We start from the raw sequence: 23,614 nt of genomic DNA, 5'->3' as shown, positions 1-23,614 counted from the left end.
TAACCAACATGTGTGTGGAAACGTCCGTAAACAGTCTGGGGGAAACCGCGTCACCTGTATAAAAAACTGTCTGATTGGCCCGCCCGATCTGTCAGCGCGGTCTGACGTCATCTAAATGCCGGTAATGCTATATTTTTCGTTCACACACAGCGCTTACCGGCAAATTACCGTTAATCTTACAACCTGTCTTACTGGTAAATTGGGAGCACTGATTTACCGGAAAGGTTCTGTTCACACATGACATGTTAACTGCAATTTACCAGTAAATTACCAGTAAAGACTGTATGTGTGAAAGGGACTAATGACAGAAATCAAACTTTGATAATCTTATACATATGGGATATTTTTCATTTTAGGGTGAACAATCTCTTTATAGCATTTTCCTTTTATGTAATAAACTGATATTAGTATTAAATACACTGAAATATTGCTGCTATAATAACCTCACATGTCCTGTTTTATCTGTTCGGCGTCTCTGTGGAGTCTCATTATGTCAGTGTAATATTCGGGCGTGTGTGCAGATGAGTCTGTCTGACGTCTGCCAGTTTTTCCTGCAGCATCTGTTCACACCCGCCGCAGCCGCCTCGGACAATAACCCGACTGCCTGCGTGCAGATCTGTGTGTACGATTTTACCAGCGTGTTGTTATTATACTGCATGTCAGCACTGAGCTCTCCGCTCCATTGTTTGTGCTACTATTGTTTGTTTACCAGACTGAAAGGAACACAAAGACGGGAACAGCCAGTGGTCTACACTTCTGGGATCTGGCGTCGTGTGGCATCCCAAATTTAGAGGGTGTGGGCTCATTGTTTTGGGGGTCTTAGTAAGGGAAGGTTCCTTCATTATGGAATTTTGGCAAATTCTTACAAGTGTCTTACAAGGATAGGTCAGTTAAAAATGTCAAACAGTCATCATTAACTAAACTTCTTGTTGTTTTACTTTCTTACGCAGATTTATTTTATGGAAAAAATCTGTTCATTTTTTCCCCATATGTCGAAAGTGAATACAGTCAGAATAAATTGTCAAAAATTGTCTAACGCTGTCACACGGACAGTACCAGTGGAGGCCGGTGACTTCTCTTCCGAGGGACACAAATTCAAAATATGTGCGTCATGTGAACCTACATCATGTGTCATGTCAAAATAAGAGATGCGTTGAAAGGGGTTAAGTGAGTATCCTGCAAACGCGAGCGTCTCTTTTACCATAAACCCCTTTGAAGCGTCTGCAGCAGGCACGTATTTTGAAATGACGTGTGATGCACATAGGTTCACATGACGCGCCAAAAACATATTTTGACATGACGAGCCACACACATGACGGGCTAAATACATGTTTTGAAGAGATTTGCATTGTACATCCGCGAAAAAGAAGTCACCGCAGTACTGGGCAGTACCCCTTCAAAACATCCTAATGTGTAATATTTAGACACAGATCTGTATACATCTGGCACCAATATGTAACTTTGCGGTGCTAATATGCACTCTTTTGTATCAGTATAGACTCTCAGAAAAAAGGTACAAAGGTTGTCACTGGAATATGTACCTTTGAGGTACCAATATCACATTTTAGGTACAAATGTACTTTTTGAAAAGGTACTGCTTTAGTGACAACTTTTGTCTTGTACCTTTTTTTCTGAGAGTGTACCTCTGGGATACTAATATGAATTGGAAAGGTGCTGGCTACACAACATTTTTTACTATTTCATCTGACAGTGTGTGGTACTGTAGCTTGAAAATTACAAAAAACATAAAAGTTATTAAAATGGTCCAAATAAGGCTGAAATGTATTATTTTGCTGTGGGAACTACTGATGAAAGGGACTAACAATGAAAACTAGCCTTCTGACAAATTTGGGTACCTTTATGTTAAAGGATTAGTCCATATTCTTAAAAAAAAATCCAGATAATTTACTCACCATGTCATACAAAATGTTGATGTCTTTCTTTGTTCAGTCGAGAGGAAATTATGTTTTTTGAAGAAAACATTCCAGGATTTTTCTCATTTTAATGGACTTTAATGGACCCCAACACTTAACAGTTTTAATATAGTTTAAAATTGCAGTTTCAAAGGACTCTAAACGATCTCAAACGAGGCATAAAGGTCTTAACTAGCAAAATGATTGTCATTTTTGGCAAGAAAAATAAAAAATATGCACCTTCAAACCACAACCTCTCGTCCTCCTCCGGCTGTGTGACCTTACGTAATTGCGTAATGAGTAATGACGTCGAAAGGTCACATGTTACATATATGAAACACACATTTGCGGACCATTTTAAACAATAAACTGACACAAAGACATTCATTAGTATCAATTGTCATACAACGACGTTGTAACGGTCCTCTTTTTCCACACTGGGGTGTAGTTTCGCATACGTCATCCATGACCTCTTGACGTGATGACGTATAACGTGAGGTCGCGCTGGCGTGTCACAGGACACAAAGACATTAATTAGTATCAATCGTCATACAACAACGTTGTAACGGTCCTCTTTTTCCAGACTGCGGCGTAGTTTCGCATACGTCATCCGTGACCTCTTGACGCGATGACGTATTACGTAAGGTCGCGCTGGCGTGTCACAGGACCGGAGGAAGATGAGAAGTTGTGGTTTAAAAGTTTTGTCTCAGTAATAAAATGTGAGTGAATCTGTTGGATTCATAAACAAATTATTTGAATCAGTTTTGTGAACAAAACAGTTAATTATAAAATATCCAGCTTGCAAATGTTTGCTCAAAGATTGGACATACTGTACTTACTTTTTTCGTGAACGTGCTAATGAGAGTTACTGTATATACGGTATCTAGATTTGAAGTAATGTTTTTAATGTGACTTCTGTGATACTTCTATTGTGTTTTTGTAATTTGATTAACAGCAACATTACTTCTTTAAATGTAAAGAGTTTCCAGGATATTTTTCAGAAAAAAACATATTTAGTGTAAGCAACATGAGTTTGAATAAGTAACAGAATTTTAATTTTCATTGGTGAATGATTCATTAAAGTACTACTGTCAGGGATGGAGGTGGATGAACCCAAGTGCAGACAGCTCTCAACTCAAAAGACTTTTATTAATAAACAAAAACTCCCTCGAGGGGGTAAACAAGACAAGAATTAAATTAAATAAAAGACACGGCAAAAACAAGACAAGACTCCTGACGTGTTACACAAATACATACAATGATACCACAAAGACAAGAGACACAATGGCATTAAAATAGGGAAACTAATTAGGGGACAATAACAAACAGGTGAGGAAACTAATCATACATAATTAGAAAACAGGAGGGTAAGGTTAAGACTAAGGACAGGAGAGCACGTGCCATACATAACACATAGGTCACGTGACTCTCCACACAAACACAGAACACATATACAGGGGTATCAGGATCCTGGCACCAAACAAGACTAAATACACTTAATAACATTTGGGATCCTGACAACTACATGGCATCATTTTACCAACTTGAATATATAATACAAGGCTATAAAAATAAAGCCAATTTATAAAAAACACCAAAACAGAAAAGCATGAAAGAAAAATAAATAACTCACTGCAGGGTTTCTTTTCATCTTCGAATAGCCAGCTTTGAAAGCGTATGCTCCCTCATAATGAGAAAATGAGCGAGCCGATTATCACGCTGATATGGGGTCCGAAATGGGTGGACTGCATTCCCAGCGGCCCAGTGGACCATTGCATGAGACCATGCATTGCCTACGATTGACCCGCTATCAGCATAGAGGTGCTGGGAAGTTGTGCTTGCCGGTTGCCCTCATTGTTGATAAGGTCAGAGGTGTGGAGGTCTCTTAGAGAGCACAGGAATACTCGCTGCTGGTGGCCAGATTAAATGTTGCCTACTGAGTATTTCTGGACAGAAAGGCTTGTGTTTTAAAGAACAGTATTGAATGTCTACTGCTTTTTCTATACGACAAAAGTGAATGCTAAAAGCTTCAAATAGATATGCATTAAAGTTAAGAAACTTTATATTTTATGAATTCATGCATTTATTTATTTTTCAAGCTAAACATTATTATTCACCAACCCACCTTGCTTAAAACAACCATTCTGGTTCCTTATTTCAAAGTATGTGTTCTCAACGTCGAGTGCGTGCATGTGCATCACGTGTCTTGTCAAAATAAGTGCATTCTGCAGACGCGTCTAAAGGGTTTATAATAAAAGAGACGCTCGCATTTGCCAGATACTCACATAATCTCATGCGTAATCAGAGTTTACTGTTAAGGGGCGTGTCTTGCGTGTATTTTGTGAACGTCTCTTTTATCATAAACGGTTTTGACACATGTGCAGCAGGCACCCACCCTGACAAAACACGTGATGCACATGGTTCACATGACACATATTTTGAAAACACGAGCAACACACATGACAATCCGAACACTTATTTTGAATTTGTGCCCATCGGATGAGCAGTCACGAGCCGCCACTGTTTGGATGTCATGGTGAGTAAACTTTTTTTTACTATTGGATGAAGTAATTATTCTGTTGTCATTTTAAAGCTTATAATAACATGTAAGATTACTTTTAGCAAGGGAGCGGTGTATTTTCTTACCTTCACAAAAGGGCACTAAATCAATTTTTTTTTACTACTCCTTACTAGAAAAATCTTTAATTAGCAATTATGTCTCACTACATTCAAAAAACAACTAAAACCTCATATTTTGCAAATATTCTTGCCAAATTTATACTGACTGCAGACAATAAAATAAATAAATAAAAATTAACTAACCCTCTTTTTCTCTCAACAGGTATTGTTTCGGAATAGCAAAAACTTGTAACTTAATATAAGCACTTTAATTATTGCCTCCCTATGACAAATCGCTTGATTGAAACATATAAATTAGTTGGCCAATCGACACAGCGCTTTTCAGATTTATGAGCTTTGTATAAAATCAGAGCGTTTGAGGAAAGCAGTATATCTGGAGCTACAAAAAATGTACTGTATGTGGAAATAATGTGTTTTTAACTTAATTATTATACCAAATACACAAAAAACTTTGTTTTTTTAGCATTGAAAGAGGTGCACTTTAACTTTCTTGCGGTTCAGTAATTGTGATGTCACAGCATTCATCCTCACGTATACGTGAAAACCTGCAGAGTGATTTCAAGTAAAAGTTTAATTTGTTATCCAGAATGTTATTTTAGTTTTTAGTAAACATGGACCTAATTTCCAGGATGCTCACACTCAGGGGATGAGATCTTTTATTTTGACAGATAGAAGTGAGATAAAGTCTTTTCTCTACCTTTGCTTTTGAAGATAAGCGCTTGCATCCAAGTTTCTGCATGCTTCGCTGCTTCATGATTGCTGTTTTTCATTTATTTCCAGTTAAATAAACCATTACCAACAAAAAGACCCTTAGATTGCTCAGATATTACTTAATTATCGCCCAAAAACACATTACGGGGTGGTTTCCCGGACAGGGATTATTTTAGGCGTGGATTAGCCCTTAGTTTTCGTTTTAACAAACATGCCTTACTAAAAACATTACAAAGGGCACTCGTGTATTTTAGTAGATATGTCAGTGCAAGTTGTTTTCAGTTTGGACAGCTTTTACATTTATTTAAGTAGGACTAATCTAATCCCTGTCCAGAAACCGCCCCATAATGTTTAGGACATTCGGTGAAAATATGATATCTTTAATATTGACTAAGCAAGCATGTCGAATGAATGTAAAATCAATGAGTGAAATTAAATTTTGATGCTCCTCATCTCATGAAATTATGAGACTTTATCCTGGATAGAGTCACATACCAGAAAATACAAGCACAACTAAATAAGAATAAGAAACAGGATATTGAAGGTCATCACTACAAATAGCAACCTATCAGGTTTGTATTTAATAGTCAATGTATTTTAACCTCAATGCATCAATGTATTTTTAATGCATTACAAAATAATAATACAAAATATAATACTAACTGTAAAAAATTTGCTGTAGTTCTTCTGCAGCTGTTTGCCAGTAACTTACTGTCGATTTAAATGTATGTTACTGGCAACAATTTGTTCAAAGTTAAATGAACATTAAACATTAAGAAATCTTGGTCTTTACAGAATAAAACTAAAATAACAGCATCATGCAAAGCATTGTGCCAGAAACCAGAAATCCTCATCTGTTTATCACCTTTTTCCGTTTTTTCCCTCAGATTTTGTTTCCCAGAATGCTTTGCATGAGACTGTTATTTTAGGTTTATTCTGTAAAGATAAAGACTTTTATGTTTATGTTTAATGTTCATTTAACTACTCTTGCCAGTAAATAACATACATTTAAATCTACAGTAAGTTACTGGCAAACAGCTGCAGTAATACTGTAATTTATACAAAAACAAATTTACAGTGTACCCTCAGAATTTACTGTATGAACTATTTGTTATTGTTGAAAAATAAAAACTGTGGTAATGTTTTGCCACATTCACTTAGATCTACTTAAAAATGTAAGTTTTTTCAACATTTTGAGTATGAAATTTTTATTTGAAATTTTGTAGGGGTCAGTGTTTTTTTTACCTACTTTTTGCCCTCAAACTTAAAAAAATATTAAATTTAATGAAATTAAACCCAAACTTTTCTTGAAATCTTAGAGCCCTTTTTTAGATTATTTCAAGGAGACATGCTCTGGATAAAACCCCCTTTTTCCTCTCTCTCGCTCTCTGATTATTTAGTTGTTAATATGTATATTGTTTAATTTTGCTTTTTTCCCCTCATTTCATTATACAACATTCTGATACGTGTACTGTGCTTGTGATGCTTTTCTTAATAAAAAAAGAATTTAGGCGTTACCAATTGAAGAAACTCTTTAAGTTAATCCAACTTTTGTTATAATAGTCAAAATCATGCATGTCCCATGAGGATGCAACAGCACAACAGAGACACAACACAACAGCTATTGTTTTCTGCACGCCTGCTGACTCCTCATTTATTACAGCAGGTAAGGCAGGGGTCTGACGTGGATTGTTCGGGCAAAGACAGAAATAACCTTTTGTTTGTTTATAAAAAAAAAATCTCTTCTGCTGATTACAGAACTGTGATACGTGACTGAATAATCATCACATCCTTCAGACAGGAGACACACTCATCTTAAGATGAACAAACCATTATACCATTTATCCATTGCAATGCATTGTGATCCATAAACATCATTATCTTTAAAACGCACAAATTCAACATTTCAGCATGTTAACCAGAAGTTGTATGCTCCTATATCTTAATATAAAGTAGGGCTGTCAAAAGATTAATCGCGATTAATCGCATCCAAAATAAAAGTTTGTGTTAACATAACAAATGTGTGTGTATGGTGTATAATTATTATTCATATATAAAAACACACCCAATTATGTATATATTTAAGAAAAATTTATTATATTTATATATAAAATATTTATATTCATATATAATATAAATTATATAAATGTATATACAGTATTTAAATGCAAATATTTCTTAAATATATACCTGAATGTGTCGGTATTTATATATACATAATATTTAGACACAGTACACACACATATGTTATGTAAACACAAACTTTTATTTTGGATGCGATTAATCGCGATTAATCTTTTGACAGCCCTAATATAAAGATATAAGATTTGTTCTCTTTTGCCTGTTTCTATCTTGTGAGCCATTTATATTTCAATAGTAATGCTGTAAGTAAGAGATATTACCGTAGAAATTACATTATTACTGGCAGCTGGTTGCTGGTTGTGCAACAGTTTGTTTAAAGTTAAATGAAAATTAAACATTAGCAAGTCTTTGTCTTTACAGAATAAACCTAAAATAACAGTCTCAAGCAAAGCATTCTAACAAACAAAATCTGAAGGGAAAAAAATGAAAAAGGTTGATGAGGATTTTTGGTTCCCAGAATGCTTTGCATGAGGCTGTTACTTTATATTTTTATTCTGTAAGACAAATACTTGTTAATGTTTAATGTTTATTTAACTTTGAACAAATCAGTAAATAACATACATTTAAATTACAGTAAGTTACTGGCATCCAGCTGCCAGTAATACTGTAATTTCTACGGAATTTTTACAGTGTAAGTCAGATAAAATCTTAATTAATTTCATATTAGACCATTTCATTAGCAATGCAAAGGTTATGGGTTCAAATCCCAAGGAACACACATACTGATGAAAAGAAAAGTATAGACTGAATGCACAGTGCATAGGTAAAAAGTGTCTACAAAATGCATAAATGTAAATCATGTGTGTGCAAAGTAAAGGGCAAATCCTGTAGATGTCATATCTTTGAGAAAATATGTAATGTAGTAAGACAATTATAATCAATAAAAATCTCATTCACACAAAATGTAAAATAAACTGGGAAAATAAATGTATTCAAACTCTGCTATACCGTTCACTCTAAAAAAGTTATTATTAACCCATCGTTGGGTCAGAAAGGGACCAACCCAGCCGTTAGGTTGTAATCCATGCTGGGATGTTTCAACCCAAAATGCTTGGTTGTTTTAACCTATTAAAGTGAAACCAATATTTTCTGGGTTAATTTAACCCAACGGGTCCATTTTTGACCCAACGCTGGGTTGAAAATGACTTTTTTTGAGTGTAGCACATTAAAAAATCCAGCTTTAAGTCAATTTAAGTTTTGACCTGTAAATAGTTGACATAACTTATAAAAACAAGTTGAAATTGTTTAACAAATTTTTTTAAGTTACATTTATATAAAAATATATGTTGATTTGACAAAAAAGCTGCATTTTTACATTGTAACTTGCTGTAGGCCACACACTGTTACTTTAGCCTACAGTATGCTGCTGTACAAAAGCCTTTTTTGATTGTAAATTGATAAACTGTAATAAATAATCTAGTATACACTTAAACCTTTAAGGTTACAAAAACTATCTAAAGTATTGCAAAAAGAATATATATATATATATATATATATATATATATATATATATATATATATATATATATATATATATATATATATATATATATATATATATATATATATATATATATATTACAAAATAAATACAAACGTATACTCTCATAAAAAGGTACCAATGGTGTCATCAGTACGGTACCCTTTAAAAAACAGTATGTACCATTTACAATTATGTGCTTTTGAGGTACTAATTTGCACTCTTTGGGCATAAATGTGTACTTTCTGAAAATGTATAACTGTTCCAGTGACAACGAGCTTTTATCTGCGAGTGTATAGTATTGTTTCATGTGTGCATGTGTTTCATTGTTTCTTGCGCATGCCTTTTATCATCTTCAATAAAATGCACGATCACAAGATAAAAATATCTTCCTGTATCAAGCGTCATGGGACAGATTCAGTTTGTTTTATCCGGTGCGAATTCGGGAGGGTCGCGCGCTGGCGTCTCGGAGGCTGGAGCGCGTCTCCGCATCCCTGCGCGCGCGACGGATGATTTGAATGAACGCATCGGGAGGTGGGAATCAGGAGTGAGATGCTGAAGATAACGAGGTTCCTGTCTGTCTCGCTCTTGTGTCTCTGACAGCATATAAAACCATGCGTGATCCTCAGACTGCAGCAGAGTTCAGTGCAGGTGTATGAGAGATGAATACAACCATGACTATAATCACATTCTCTGGACTTCTTCTTTTGTGCTCTGTATTCATAGGTAAGAATGTATTTCTTTAAGTATTATTATGGATTAGGAGATTTGGTGTTGGAGTTCACAGAATGGTGTTTGATTCATGTATCAACTTCAAATTGCTCAGCAAAAATACAAACTGAAACAAATGAGATTTTTAAAATACTTTATGGAGCTTTGAAATGAATGTAAATTGTAGGTAAAATCTGGACTTTTGATTGCAGACTCTGCAAATCTGAGCTCAGATTGTGATATTTTTGAGATCTAATAGAACGCTAATGAGAACATTTGTGAGATTTCTTGGTCTTTTCTCATTTATGTTTGGGAGACTTATCTGAGATCTCAAATGTGATTTTTCTTTCTTATAGGTACCATTATGTATACTGTGGTTTATAGCCTACTGTAGTAAAACCATATAGTAATGTTGTTCATTACCAACAGCATAATTACCAGAGTTAAACCAAAATATCTGTAGTAAAACTATGGGAATACAAATGATAATCAATTCACTAAAAAAAAACAAGTTTACACAATTTTCTAAATAAAAAACGTGGTATATTTTCATGTCATGTAGCATAACTGGTCAAGCAAGGTGCCAGCAATGCCAAAGTCATGGGTTTAATTCTCAAGTAATACATAGACTTTATGTATATCTCTGTAAGTCACTTTGGATAAAAGCATCTGCCAAATGCATAAACATAAAATGTGAAAGTACCATGTTATTTTTTCTTATTCATTTGTATGCTGAGCTGTACAATGTTTAAAAGTAAGCACTGCAAAAAAAAAAAGATTTCCAAGAATAAAATGTATTAGTATTTTTGTCTTGTCCTCAGCAAAAACATCTAAAAATTCTCAAACCAAGATGCTTTATCTTGATGAGCAAAACGACCCAAGAAAATAAATCTAGTTTTTAGACCAAACATATCAAATTTAAGTGATTTTGTGCATAAAACAAGCAAAAAAATCTGCCAATGGGGTAAGCAATTTTTTCTTGAATTTAGTGTTTAAGAAAAATTTTCAAGATTTTTTGCTTACCCCATTGGCAGATGTTTTTGCTTGTTTTAAATCACTTAAATTTGATATTTTTGGTCTAAAACAAGACTTATTTTCTTGGGTCGTTTTGCTCATAAAAAAAAGCATCTTAATTTAAGAATTTTTATATATTTTTACTGAAAACAAGACAAAAACACTAAGAATTTTTTCTTGAAAATTTTTTTTTGCAGTGTCCAAACAAAACATTTACACCAATCAACATTTGAAGTGCATCAAAAAAGTTTATCAAAGTTGTCTTAAGACAAGAACAGTTCTTTGGTATTGGTTAAGACAACTTTTATCAAAGGGTTTGATCCACTTCAAATGTTGACTAGTATAGATTGATTTTTTTTCAGCAAGCATCACTTTCTCCTGGATGTTTATTCTGAACAAAAAGCCGCTAGATTGTTCATTTCTTTCTTTGTTGCTGGATGTCTTTGATGTATACAGGAAGAAATATTGCTTTGTAAGGGAAGCTGCTCATTTCCAAAGTCCATTGAGTCTTTCCCTTGTGCAGCCAATATTAGAAGTAGAGTCATATTTGTGGATGATGCAGGAAAAACACACTTAAAAAGAAGCATTAGGTGACATATTTATCATATTTAGGTCTATTTCTTTTTTAAAGGGGCCATGGCACAAGACTTTTTTAAGATGTCAAATAAATCTTTGGTGTCCCCAGAGAACATATGTGAAGTTCTAGCTCAAAATACAATATAAATAATTTATTATAGCATGTTAAAAATGCCACTTTGGAGGTGTGTGCAAAAATGTGCCGTTTTGGGTGTGTCCTTTAAAATGCAAATGAGCTGATGATATTCAAAGACTGATCACAATAATGGTGGTTTGTTGCAATTAAAACTCAATTGTGCTTTTCTCTGCACTAAATGGCAGTGCTGTGATTGGATAGTGCAGATTAAGGGGTGGTATTATTATAATAAGAGCTCCTTATGACATCATAAGGAGAGCCAAATTTCAACTACCTATTTTTTCATGTGCTTGTAGAGAATGGTTTACCAAAACTAAATTACAGGGTTGATCTTTTTTACATTTTCTAGGTTGATAGAAGCACTGGGGACCCAATCATAGCACTAAAACATGGAAAAAATCAGATATTCATGCCAAGGCCCCTTTAAGGTTTCACAGATAAACTTAAAAACTCATGTACTCAGATTTGTGGTTATGTCTTTCCTTTTATTGTAGATGCTAAAGTGGAGATCATTGCCAGTGACCCTGATGTGAAGATGGGAAGTAATGTTCTACTCTTGTGCAAAGGTTAGTATGTTTTTTTTTTAAGTTTTTAAAATTTTTAATGGACAATTAACTATTAAATTGAAACTGTATGGATTCACTGATTGTTAGATGGACAGCAACCTTATGTTTGTTTATACCCAAGTGGCATCTGTAATAATGCTTGATATTTTGTATTACATTTCTTACAGTAAGCACATTTTTAAAACAGCAGATATAGTGTTACTAAGAAGCTGTTGTCTGGCTTTTATTTCCTCTGCTTTGTGGTTAAACATTCAGCTGATGGAGAAGGAGATTTCAGCTGGTTGAAGGATGATGAAGAGATTGATGAAGATCGTCATTTAATCGAGAAAGTGGATGAATCCTCAAGTAAACTCAAGCTGATGAACATCCAGTTGAGTGACAGCGGGGTTTATACCTGCGTTTACGAAAGTGATCACGGCACACGGAGGACCAACTATCAGATCTATGTGTATCGTACGTTTCTACAGTCATATCTCTAAAGGAATATCTCATGCAAAAAATTATTTACTTTCATGATCTTACAAACCTGTACCTGTTATTTTGTGCAATTATTTTGACAGACCTTTGCCCTTTAGGTATAAATAACAGCATTCAGGTTTATAATAACATGAGGGTAAATGAAATCAAACATTGAATGTCTATTATTATCACTGCTCTCATTAAAAATTTTTGATCTAACTACAGAGGACCTAGACTTTGGCACCACAAAGATATATCATGAATTTCTGTTGAGCCAGACAGCGAGCATTCCCTGTGTGGTGTCTGGGAAGCCCGAGGTGGATGTCCAGTGGTACCGGAGCGATCGCATCATTAATGATGACGGTAGGGGTGGTGACCACGCCGCAGGTTCTTCTGATCATTCATGTGGTACGGGGGTCTCCACACCTTCCTAGCTCTCTGTGATGCCTGTAGCTGGCAGAATGGAGGGATGGCGATGGTGGACGAGTCGTGATGGGGTGGGCGGGGCATTCATCGCAGTGCCGATTTGAAACCAAATCGAGAGATGTTTTTCACTAGGTCGGGAAACATCTGTGAATATATTGGTAGAGTGTTGAATGCACTCCAAACTCCACATTCTGCCCTGCCCCATTTCAAGTAAACGCCACCATTGACAACCTTACAGAAATAGTTCATCCAAAAATGTAAATTCTTGTGTTTTATCAAACTTGTTTTTTGTTGCATTTTCTGCACTGTAAAGTCAGCACCATGACCTTTTGTGCTGCTAATGCAATGCTCTACCACTGACTAAACAAACATTTTCATTTTCGGGTGAACTGTTCCTTTAAGTGTACGTGTGGGCTTTTAAAGGCTTCATCTCATCTCATTTCATCTCATCAATATGAAACTAAGATGTATCTGACGTCACTCACACTTGCTTCTTATGTTGTACAGGTAGAGGTCATCTCAAAATCTTGCCGGATAGATCCCTCCAAATTGTGAATATTCAGCAGGAAGACCGTGGCACCTACACCTGTCAGGGCAGAATCAAAGGACGCCCCATCACCAAGTCTCTTGATATCTCTGTGGTGGTTAATGGTGAGGATCGTGAAGAACAGTCATGTTTGTTGTGGTCAGGGTGAATCTTAATTCATAATATTTGTTTAAATAACTTCTTCTTTAAACATCTAATTCCTCAGAATCACCAACCGTAATAATACGTCAAGAAAGACCGAGTGTTTTTGCCGGACCCAATACCAGCGTCTCTATAGTCTGCCTGGTGAAAGGAGTACCAACCCCAACTATTTCATGGATAACGTACGTACATTAAAAGATAAAGCTGTGACACTCAGTCTTGTCTTTCGCTGAGTGTATTTGAGTTGTGTTACTGAGTTGAATAAGTTGACTATATGTATCTTAATTTTCCCCTCAGCCCGTCTACTTTTGATGAATCCCGTTACCAATACAACTCAGATAAGAGTGAGCTCACCATCTCGGCTGTAACCAGGAGTGATTTTGGAGAGTATGTCTGTACAGCTACCAATAAGATTGGGGAAAACAGTGCCAGATTTATTCTGGATGTCTCAGGTGAGATAACAATAACCTTTGGGTTATGCGTTTGTATGTTTGATTTGCATAATCTTACTTTAAAATACAGTGCCAATGTTTTTGCCATCCTTTCATGGTGAATATGAAACAAAAAAATCTTACGTTAACGTTATGGATTAAGTCTAGCATCTACCGGCCATTTTTTACAATCTGTGAATAAAATAAAATCTGACCAATGTTTTCTCAGTGATTATCTGAATGCATCTGCTTTCTTCTTTATTTATCTTATAAGTGTATTTAGGAAATAGTGTTTGGCAAAAGGTTTGTGCCAAGGAAACATTTAGTTGTTGTTAGATGTTTATCTTTATCACAAACACAGATATGGCGAATTTGGTGCCATGTAAGCAGATGGCTTACATTAACGCTCTCCAATGGACCAAATCCAAACTCAATCCATGGGATCATCGATTTTACTTATTTAAAAATAAATTACGAGTTTTGTTGCAAAACGAGATAAATCCATTTTTTAACATTTTTGTCAAAACATGTTTATTATTATGTTATCATGTTATTATTTTGTTTTATGGTGCTACTTAGCTGTATTTTTTAAGTTATGAAGGTTTAAATCAAAACAAACCAACTGCAGTTGAATTGAAATTAATTGGAATGAACAACCAAAAAAAGAGATTTCTGAACAATTAAAAAAACGGATTTATCTCGTTTTGCAACAAAACTCTTCAAATATATATTTTTATAAGTTGACCGTTTGGAAAGTGTTTTGCGTCAGTAACCAGCTTATTGTTAATAATTGTAACATTTTGCTCATGTCAGTATTAAGAACGGTAGTTCAAAGCTGTAGTTTGTAACGTTGGCGTATTTATTATCTTGGGGGCCCAACATGGCCTAAGGTTTTCCTTTGAATTGCACAACAGTAATATTGGGTATAGATTACATTTGGGTCTGAATAAACGCTACAATCTTTCGAAACTCTGCTTATCATGCCCCCCCTCCCCCCTTAATAACTCTTAATAATAATAACTTAATTTAAAGAAATCATTAAATAAGTTTACCGCTTGTGGCCATTTGGGGGCCCCCAAACCCACGGGGCCCCATGCAATTGCTGTTGTCAATATACAGCAAATTTATGTTTTTCATTTTTTATCTCCCACTCAGCATAGTGTTTCATGGTTTTCATTTTGATTATTTTCAGAGCGTCCGACAGTAGTGTTGGATGAAAGCCGGTTGACTCTCCTTCCAGGCGAAACTGGATCGGTGCTTTGCAATGCCACAGGACATCCAGCACCAACCATACAGTGGGTCAGAAAGACCAGCCAAGCAAAAATGGTATGAAAGATCTAATAAATGCTCAGTTATTATTTCATAGCAGCTTTTTTCATCTTCCATCCAATGTTTAAACTGGAGTGATGGTGATGAAAGTGTAATGATGTGTATTCTTTAAAAAAAAGAAGAGATACGTCATCTTGTATATCAGACAAATAAATCTTTGTTTGGCTAATGCAGTGATTCGGGGAAATATAATTTGGTTACAATTTTCACTTGGTGGTTAGGGGAAATTCTCTATCTGCAGGAAGTTTGATCCACGTACTCGTCTTCTGTTCGCTCTTAATGACTTTTTCCTGTCTTTTATTGTATTTCCTGTCCTATTTGCATGAACGTGTGGTCAGACGAGCGTGAGGGGATCTGAGCTGATTCTTGAAAATGTGACGCCCTCTGATGGTGGCTTTTACTCGTGCATGGCCAGCAATGTAGCCGGCACAACCACCAAAGACTTCCAGCTGATAAGTAAGAACTAAAACTGTTTGATCACAAGAACAAAACAAAACAGATCTTTCTTACAGGGAAATCTTTTTATCTCGTTCTCTCTCTAGCTTGGCCTGAGACACCCACCAAGTTCACTATGGCCGCGGGATCATCATCCTCTATCGTCATTCAGAGCGCCAAAGTTCTGGACGGAGGGTCACCCGTTACCCATTTCATCCTTGAGTGGAAAAAACCCTCAGAGGACGACTGGAGTCAAGTTACCGTCAAGTCCACAAGTAATTACCACTACGTTTGTTGATTTATTACTTGAAATAAAGATTTTGACATAAAATTTGTGATGAAAATGTTTATATTTGTAGGTCCTCTGGTCATCAAAGCCCTTGAGCCGTACACAGAGTACGCCATTCGATTTGCAGCTAAAAATGCTTTTTATCAGGGGAACTTCTCTGTCGAGCAGAGGATCTTTACAGAGTCACAACGTGAGTATCAGCACTGTTTTCTCCTCTCTGTTCATCACATTTCATCTGCATCTTTATAATGACATCATAAAATACTACTATTATTAATATACTTATGCTTTTATAATGAAAGGCATGCACAGAATCTGCACGCGTGTAGTTGACATCAAATACTTTAAAATTTTAGTTGACATTTACTGATATGCTATATTGCATTTTTAAAGCATCTTAGATAGCACAGAAATTGAAAAAGTGAGTAGAAATAGCAGATTTAAAAGATTAAACATAGGAAACACATTTAGTTGATTTTGCTTCCATAAAATCTGACAATCTGAGCAACGTTTGCAGATTATAAAATTGATTTTACAACATCAGAGTCTTTAAATATGATAAAGTCCATGTCATGCTGTCATTCTTATCATGCATAAATGTTTGTTCATCAAATGTTTTCATGATTTGCTTTCACTTCCCATGCTGCTTCTCATTGTCATCTAAATGTCCATTCCTGTTTGATGATGATCCTCCTCCATGCTTTATCATCTGCTCCTGGTACCCGGGGCCTTCCATTGTCTTATTCTGACATCCTATGTAGATGGTAAATCAAACATTTTAAATGCATATCTCCAGTTGATAGGCTAAACACATGCCTAATTGTTTACTATGATATGGAGGTGTAGAGATGAGTTCACTGTCATATTTTGAATGATGATGGACTTTTACAAGCGACCTTGAAGTAAAAACTTATAGTTCTCATCAGTATGAAATTATATTGGTATTCTATTCTTATACCTCTTATATCTTAGTAAATGATTTTGGAGCTTATCCACTGGATTGTTAGATATTATATTGCGATGCTGATCCAATACATTATTAGATAAATCAACTAAGATTAACAAGCTAAGTGTTACCTACGATTGACTATATACATTGAGCTCTGATAAGAGAAAATATTTAAATAAATCAACTTAAGATCAAAAAGCATTGGAGTTGGTACAGTATGTTCAATTTATGTGAATCTGTTCAAACTGCCCAATGAATTGATTCAGTGATTCGTTGTTCACATAAGTCTTCCTTGTATTTTAACACGTGACTATGTTTTATTGCATTTCACCATTGTTTAGTTCGTACATTAAACATCATGAATATATTCTGGTTTGGTTGAATTTATCTGATGGGAGAGTATTGAGAAAATCTTCTTATGTTACCTCTTCTCCTCTTTCAGGTGAACCCAGCACCCCTGTTCTCTCTCTAAGCGAGAAGAAATTGGAAAAGAACTCGGTCTTAATCCCCATTAACCAGCTGAATGATGGAGAACCAACCTTACACTACGTTGTACGATACAGAGTGGTCAGTCTGAAATCTTTTCTGTATTTAATAAATCCTTTGATTTATGTGATGGTCCGTTTGTGTTAAGTATACATTGCAAACCCTCTGCTGTACCATAACATTACATAATGACCTTTTAATGAAAACATTTTAATAATTATGCTTTACCTTCCTGTCTGAATTCATTTACACTGTTAGAAAAAATGGTCTTAAGCTGGGACAATACCATTTAGGTACAGATATGTATACATTTGGTACCAATATGTACTTTTGAGTTACTATTATGCATTCTTTATGTACAAAGGCGTACTTTTTGACAGCTGGGGACATGTACTGTTATGTAATATTAAGGTGTGTAAAGTGTTTGTTTTTCGCACAGAATAAAGAAAATGAGGAATGGACAGAAAACCAAATACCTGGAAACGAAAGCGAAATCTATCTGGATAATCTCCAGTACAACGCTGACTATCAGATGGAAGTTTTCGCTGTAAACCATAACGGCTCCTCCAGCCCGGCCAATGTTAACTTCACCATCCCACAACCTGGTAAGATCTAATAACATTACTTTTAAGACTAATGTCACGATACTCACTAAGGCGAAGACGAAGACCCAAGTGCAATTTATTAAACAAAACTAGTAATGCACCGATGTATCGTCCGCCAATATTTATCGGCCGATTTTTGATGAATTTGAAACCATCGGCATATCGGCAATAGCACGAGAAAGGCCGATACCGATTGTTTATTAATTAACTGCATAAAGAAATCCATTATATGTTAAAAATTAGTTAATGTTGTTAATAAAATAAATGCTGAATAGCAAAAACCACCTTTGAAGGTTGTCATGCTGTCTTATTATATTTGTTTTTTGCTTTATTTGTGGCTCTCTTATTATGTTGGTCAGTTGAATGTTAATTTGATCCAATCCATGTTCAGTTAAAATAATTTGATGCAGAAATAAACTATCTAATAGACCAACTGTGTAGTATTGTATACAAGTGTTTAATATCGGTATCAGCATAGGTATCGGCCAGAAGTTGTCTGTTTAAATCGGTATCGGCCCAAAAAATCCTATCGGTGCATCCCTAAACATAACAAAGTTACAGGAACAAACATTGGCATGGCATGACATGGCATGGCATGGCATGGCATGGCATGGCATGGCATGGCATGGCATGGCATGGCATGGCATGGCATGGTAACAGGGATCTACAGTGAATACTATAACATTAAACAAAGCTTGACAAAGACAATGCAACACAAGAGGGCTTTTATAGGGACAGTGAACCAATCAGAACATGACACATAAGGGAAAAGGGAAACAGGAAACAACAATCACAATGCATACTTTCAAAATAAAAGACATGAACATGAAACACAAAACTTCATAATAAAAGACCAAAACACAAACACAACTCTTACAACTAATAATTTTGGATTTTTGCCAATATCCGATATGCAGATAATTTTTTAACTCATACCAAGTCAATTGGCGATACTAGTATAAGCCAGCAAAAACTGTAACTTGAGTTCCAAAGTTTTTTTTAAGAATAATTAAAATAAAACCTTTTATATTACCATTAATATCACAGACATCAGCAGGTATGCTGTCACTTGCTGGCACTGATGCAGTAATAGTATACTGATACACATGATCACTGACTTTTTACATTTATGTAACTTGACATTTATGGTGCTGTTTGTTTTCATTTGACCTTGGCGGACATCATTATAAACTAAAATTGTACAGTTTTGTTCAACAGAAAGAATATGAGCATAATTCGAAAGCTTTAATTTTGGGTGAACTGTACCTTAGCTTTGTAGTGTTTTGGAGAGCTCAATCTCATTGAGTGTTTTTTTGTCTTGCAGTTAGTCAGACGAGTTTAGGTAAAGGTGGTGTGGTGGGTATCGTCATGTTCGTCTTTCTGGTGGTGATGTCATCTGTGGATGCTTTCTGCTGCTATACAAATCGCTGTGGCCTGATTAATTTCATCGCTCGCAAACTATTTGGACACAAAGAGTCGGACTCTAAAGGCATGGATGAAGAGGCAAATAATTCCAATGGGTAAGATACCTGTATGCTTTATGTAGCACAAAACAGAGATAATGATTTTAATCTGTTCTAGTTTTTTCATGAAAAGCCTTTTATCTTATAAAAGTTTTATAGTTTCATAGAGCCACTGGAAAAGGTTATTGATATTTGTTTATAAAAGATTAAGAAGTTAAAAATGCACGGATACAATATTTCTGTGCCGATAGTCATATTCGATTAGCCTACTTAAAATTGACTCTTACTTAGAATGATCTACTGATACCGTACCAATAGTTTTGCTTTTTACTCATTGTTTTAAATTATAAAATCTAAAAGTGCAGAGCATAAAAACTGCAATTATGTTGTCATTGTCACCGAATTCAAAATAATCACCCAGTATAAGTTCTGGCCTGATTATCAGCTGTTTTTCAAGAGGCCTCTGATAGTGGGAAAATTGCTTTGAGTCCGATATATCAGTGCACCCCTAACTATTAGTTATTTCTATGGACTGAAATAAACAAAAAATTTACTGTATATGTGAAAAATATCACAGTTCCCAACTAAAAGTCCAGTGTTGAAGAAAGATGAGCGGTCTATTTTCTGTTTGTGATTTCACCTAAGATGTGTTCCTCAATACAGAGACGTGAAGTTGAGTGGGCTTGAACTACCACGAGGCAGCATCCCCAAACTTCAGACATCCAATGGGGCAGTGAATGGCGTTCATTCAGAGGTCACGTCTGACAAAGCGCCTCTTACCAAATTCGAGTAGGTACCAATTTTAAAAAGATGGATGCAACTATTAAATCTGTCATCAGCAACAATTGCATGTGTTTATGCTACAGTGTTATTAAATAACACTGTATTTTTGGGGATATATTTAACATCCATGCTGTACCTAAGATCACACTGATATAAATGTCATTTCAATTTTGTCAGTTTGCTCTATTTAACCCTGTAGGTTTTACACTGTCCAAAAAGTTTTTTATGCTGTAACTTAATAAATAAAATTAATGTACATACATACATACATATATATTTGTTTATTTATTTATTTAACTCATCAAGAAAAAAAATCAAAGGTGAAATGACTTTTACTTAAAAATGTACAAAAAAATTACAGTGTACCTAAATTCACCATATTTTTGACTTTTTCTGTGAAACACAAACATAATTTAGACACCATTAGCCTACAGTCTTATTTCTAAAAAATATCTTATCAAATAAATGCAAGTTTAAAACGACAATCTGGAAGTTAAACATTGACAAAATATACATTTTAGGTGAGCTAAATCGAGCTGTTATTCATTGTTGACCTTCTGCCATTTTCTATCCATGTCTTACAAATGATCTTTTATTTCATCATAAACTCCTCTCCTAAAAACCTGCTAAAGTTTTAAACACAAAACACCTCAACTGCTTAATGTGCACAAAAAGCAGCTTTTAAATCTTTCTGTATTTACTACCAGTTACTAGCCTTGTAGAAATAACATGTTGTCTCTTTTTTTAGGAAAAAGCCAAGCCTTACTGATCCAGCTACAGAGTCGTAGATCAAGAGCACCATTCGAAACTTCACATTCATCTCAGGATGTCTGATTTTGTGCTTAAAGGTGAAAAGCGTGCTATTTTTCTGTTCAAATTTTTTCTCGTATCTTACTTCACCTTTAAGCACGTCAGTCTAGAACAAACATACAAACATCAGCAAGACGACTGTGAATCACAGGAAGAAGTTGGGATCTTGTGTGATGCAAACCCATGTAGTTGTTAAATAGTATTTGTGTACAGAATGTATGTTGAACTTTGTGTCGAGTTTGTGATCCATGCTGCTTAATCTGAATGTACAGTAAGTTCAGTAACAAGCAGAAATGCAGCTATTACCCGGTTTATATAGAGTTTGATATTTGAAGTATATTATTACTGTAATGGGAGCAAAACGTTTCTCCAGGGTATCACTACTGTTAATTTATTGTGCATTTAACATATGCTTGTAGAAATAATTGTATAAAGTCTTTGCTTTAAGACAGAAGTAACTATACGTTTTATATAACTATTATATACGTGTCTTACCAACGTATAAAATTCTACATTGTTACAAACAAATGTAGATGTACTGTAAATACATGCAGCAAGATGTACATAGATTTAAACACTGATGTTTTTATTGTATATTGTACATATTATTTCTTTTATGCTTTTATATCTATTGTTATGTATAAACTCAATTATACTTTTGTATTCATCCATTTCTGATCTTTAATATTTGTATTCATCCTTAAATGTATACACAACTATTGACATTTCATGATTTTGAATAAAAAGAAAACACATATATACACATGCTTGTTGGGTTAAATTAACCTGGGAAATGTTTATATTTGGCACAACAATGGGTTAAAACAACCCAGCATAGGTTAAATTACAACCTAATGGGTTAGGTTTGTCCATTTTTGACCCAACGCTGGTTGCATTTTTTAAAAGCATTACAAAAAGCAGATTGCGTTACTCTGTAATGGTTAAAATACATTTTATTCTTTGGTTCAGACTATTTGGCACAATCACATTCTACAAAATGTTGGGTTATTTTCAACCTATACTTTCAGAAATAGTTGTCACTGGGAAAGTATACCCATTGAAAAAGGTACACATTTTTACCCAAAGAGTGCATAGTACTTCAAAAGTACATATTAGTAGTTCAAACATATACTTGCACCTAAATGGTACATATTAGGGCCTTTTTTAAAAGGGTTCTGCCCCAGTGACAGCTTTTGTACCTTTTTTTGACAGTGTAGCATTGGATGAAAAAGGGACAAACCAACCTGTTGGATTTTTATTTGTCTTGTGCTGGGTTGTTTTAACCAATTATTGGGTAACATATAAACATATCTGGGTGATTCTCACGAAAACTTGGTTTTAAAAATGTCAAGCATGAAAATGTAAAAATTGCTTAAATTTACTTTTTTTTCCCACCAGACATTGAAAAATAAAGTCTGGAGTAAATGGGAACATTAATTTAAAAACTTTTACTTATCATTTAACACTTTTTGTAACATAATTTAAAAAATTAGTCCTAAAAAATCTCATTACCGCAACAGTCAGAAAACATCAACACTGACATATTTTCAAAATGACGTGACAAACCTGAAAGAACATAATTTGGAGATTCTGCACATGCATTTAAAATCAAAGTATTATGCTTCTATTAATTAAATTAACATTTAATAAGCATCTGTTGCGGTAATGATAATCAAAATATCGTGTAAGCATTCTGACAAGACAATATTTCAAATTAACTGTAAAAAAATGATCTTACCTGGTAGCCATCTTGAAGTAACTGGTCCATGTGCTTGGTCACTCAAAATCAAACTTTATTAAAATTCTGTATGTGTGCTTAAACTGTTCTCAAAAAGTGTTGCGGAGGATGAGAACATCAGGCATGGACACATCATTTTCCTAATTTTTCTTGATTATTATTATACATGAATATTCAGTAAATATTTTTTCTGTCATCTAAAGTAGTCTAGCAAAACATCCATTTGTTTTTTTTCTTAATATTTTTGTGTTAATTTGATTAAATTACAACATAACGCATGTTCAAACACAGCCGGACGGACACATTGCGGTAATGAGAATTTCAGCAGAAAATGAGATAAAATGTACAATTATAAATTCTTATGTTGAAATCACACATTGTGCAAGGTAGAACACAGTATTGTGTTAATTCTGATGCTTTTTAATGTTACTATATTACACATTTTAAAGCTAAAATCATTAGTGCCGTGGTGTTTCAATGGTTTCGTGAGAATCACCCATCTGTTCGTTAAAACCAACTGCTGAATTTGCCCCTTTTTAGAAAAAAGAAAAAATTTTTTAGAGGAGTGCAAAGCATTGCGAGATTAAATGACACAGACGTAATATCAAAGCCTTTTGTAATGTGTTTTTATACAAATTTACATGAGCAGCTCAAGTTCAGGAACATACCAGAAACATTGTGTTCTCTCAGTATTTCATCAGTATGTTAACACAGCTTCCTCAAAATACCACATCCACTCATCTACTCACCTTTTTATAAGACAGAAGATTATCAGTATTACGGCAATGCCCAGACATGGATTTATGGACATGGATTTTTTATGAATTATTAATA

At 34.7% G+C, this 23,614-nt stretch overlaps 1 protein-coding gene across 2 annotated transcripts; it reads left to right on the top strand.

Annotated features, from left to right (window-relative positions):
* The first annotated feature begins 9,427 nt into the window (after positions 1–9,427).
* Positions 9,428–21,803, top strand: LOC129448618 (neural cell adhesion molecule 1). 2 transcript variants are annotated; one of them, XM_055211141.2, is made up of 16 exons: positions 9,428–9,612; positions 11,818–11,889; positions 12,145–12,342; positions 12,574–12,756; positions 13,282–13,425; positions 13,527–13,644; positions 13,760–13,914; positions 15,086–15,219; positions 15,561–15,678; positions 15,765–15,932; positions 16,017–16,136; positions 17,338–17,462; positions 17,821–17,986; positions 19,311–19,506; positions 20,113–20,238; positions 20,981–21,803. In XM_055211141.2, exons 1-16 carry the CDS (start codon positions 9,549–9,551, stop codon positions 21,018–21,020), a joined length of 2,127 nt encoding a protein of 708 aa, XP_055067116.2. In that variant the 5' UTR covers positions 9,428–9,548; the 3' UTR covers positions 21,021–21,803. The 2 variants fall into 2 exon arrangements, with proteins under 2 accessions (XP_055067116.2, XP_055067117.2); XM_055211142.2 differs by having other exon boundaries at positions 9,432–9,612; positions 12,574–12,711.
* The last annotated feature ends 1,811 nt before the right edge of the window (positions 21,804–23,614 follow it).

The sequence above is a fragment of the Misgurnus anguillicaudatus genome, chromosome 10, assembly GCF_027580225.2.
Source record: "Misgurnus anguillicaudatus chromosome 10, ASM2758022v2, whole genome shotgun sequence".
Classification (NCBI taxonomy): domain Eukaryota; kingdom Metazoa; phylum Chordata; class Actinopteri; order Cypriniformes; family Cobitidae; genus Misgurnus; species Misgurnus anguillicaudatus.
Note: the sequence above shows the minus strand (reverse complement) of the source record. Positions and strands in the feature narration are given on the sequence as shown.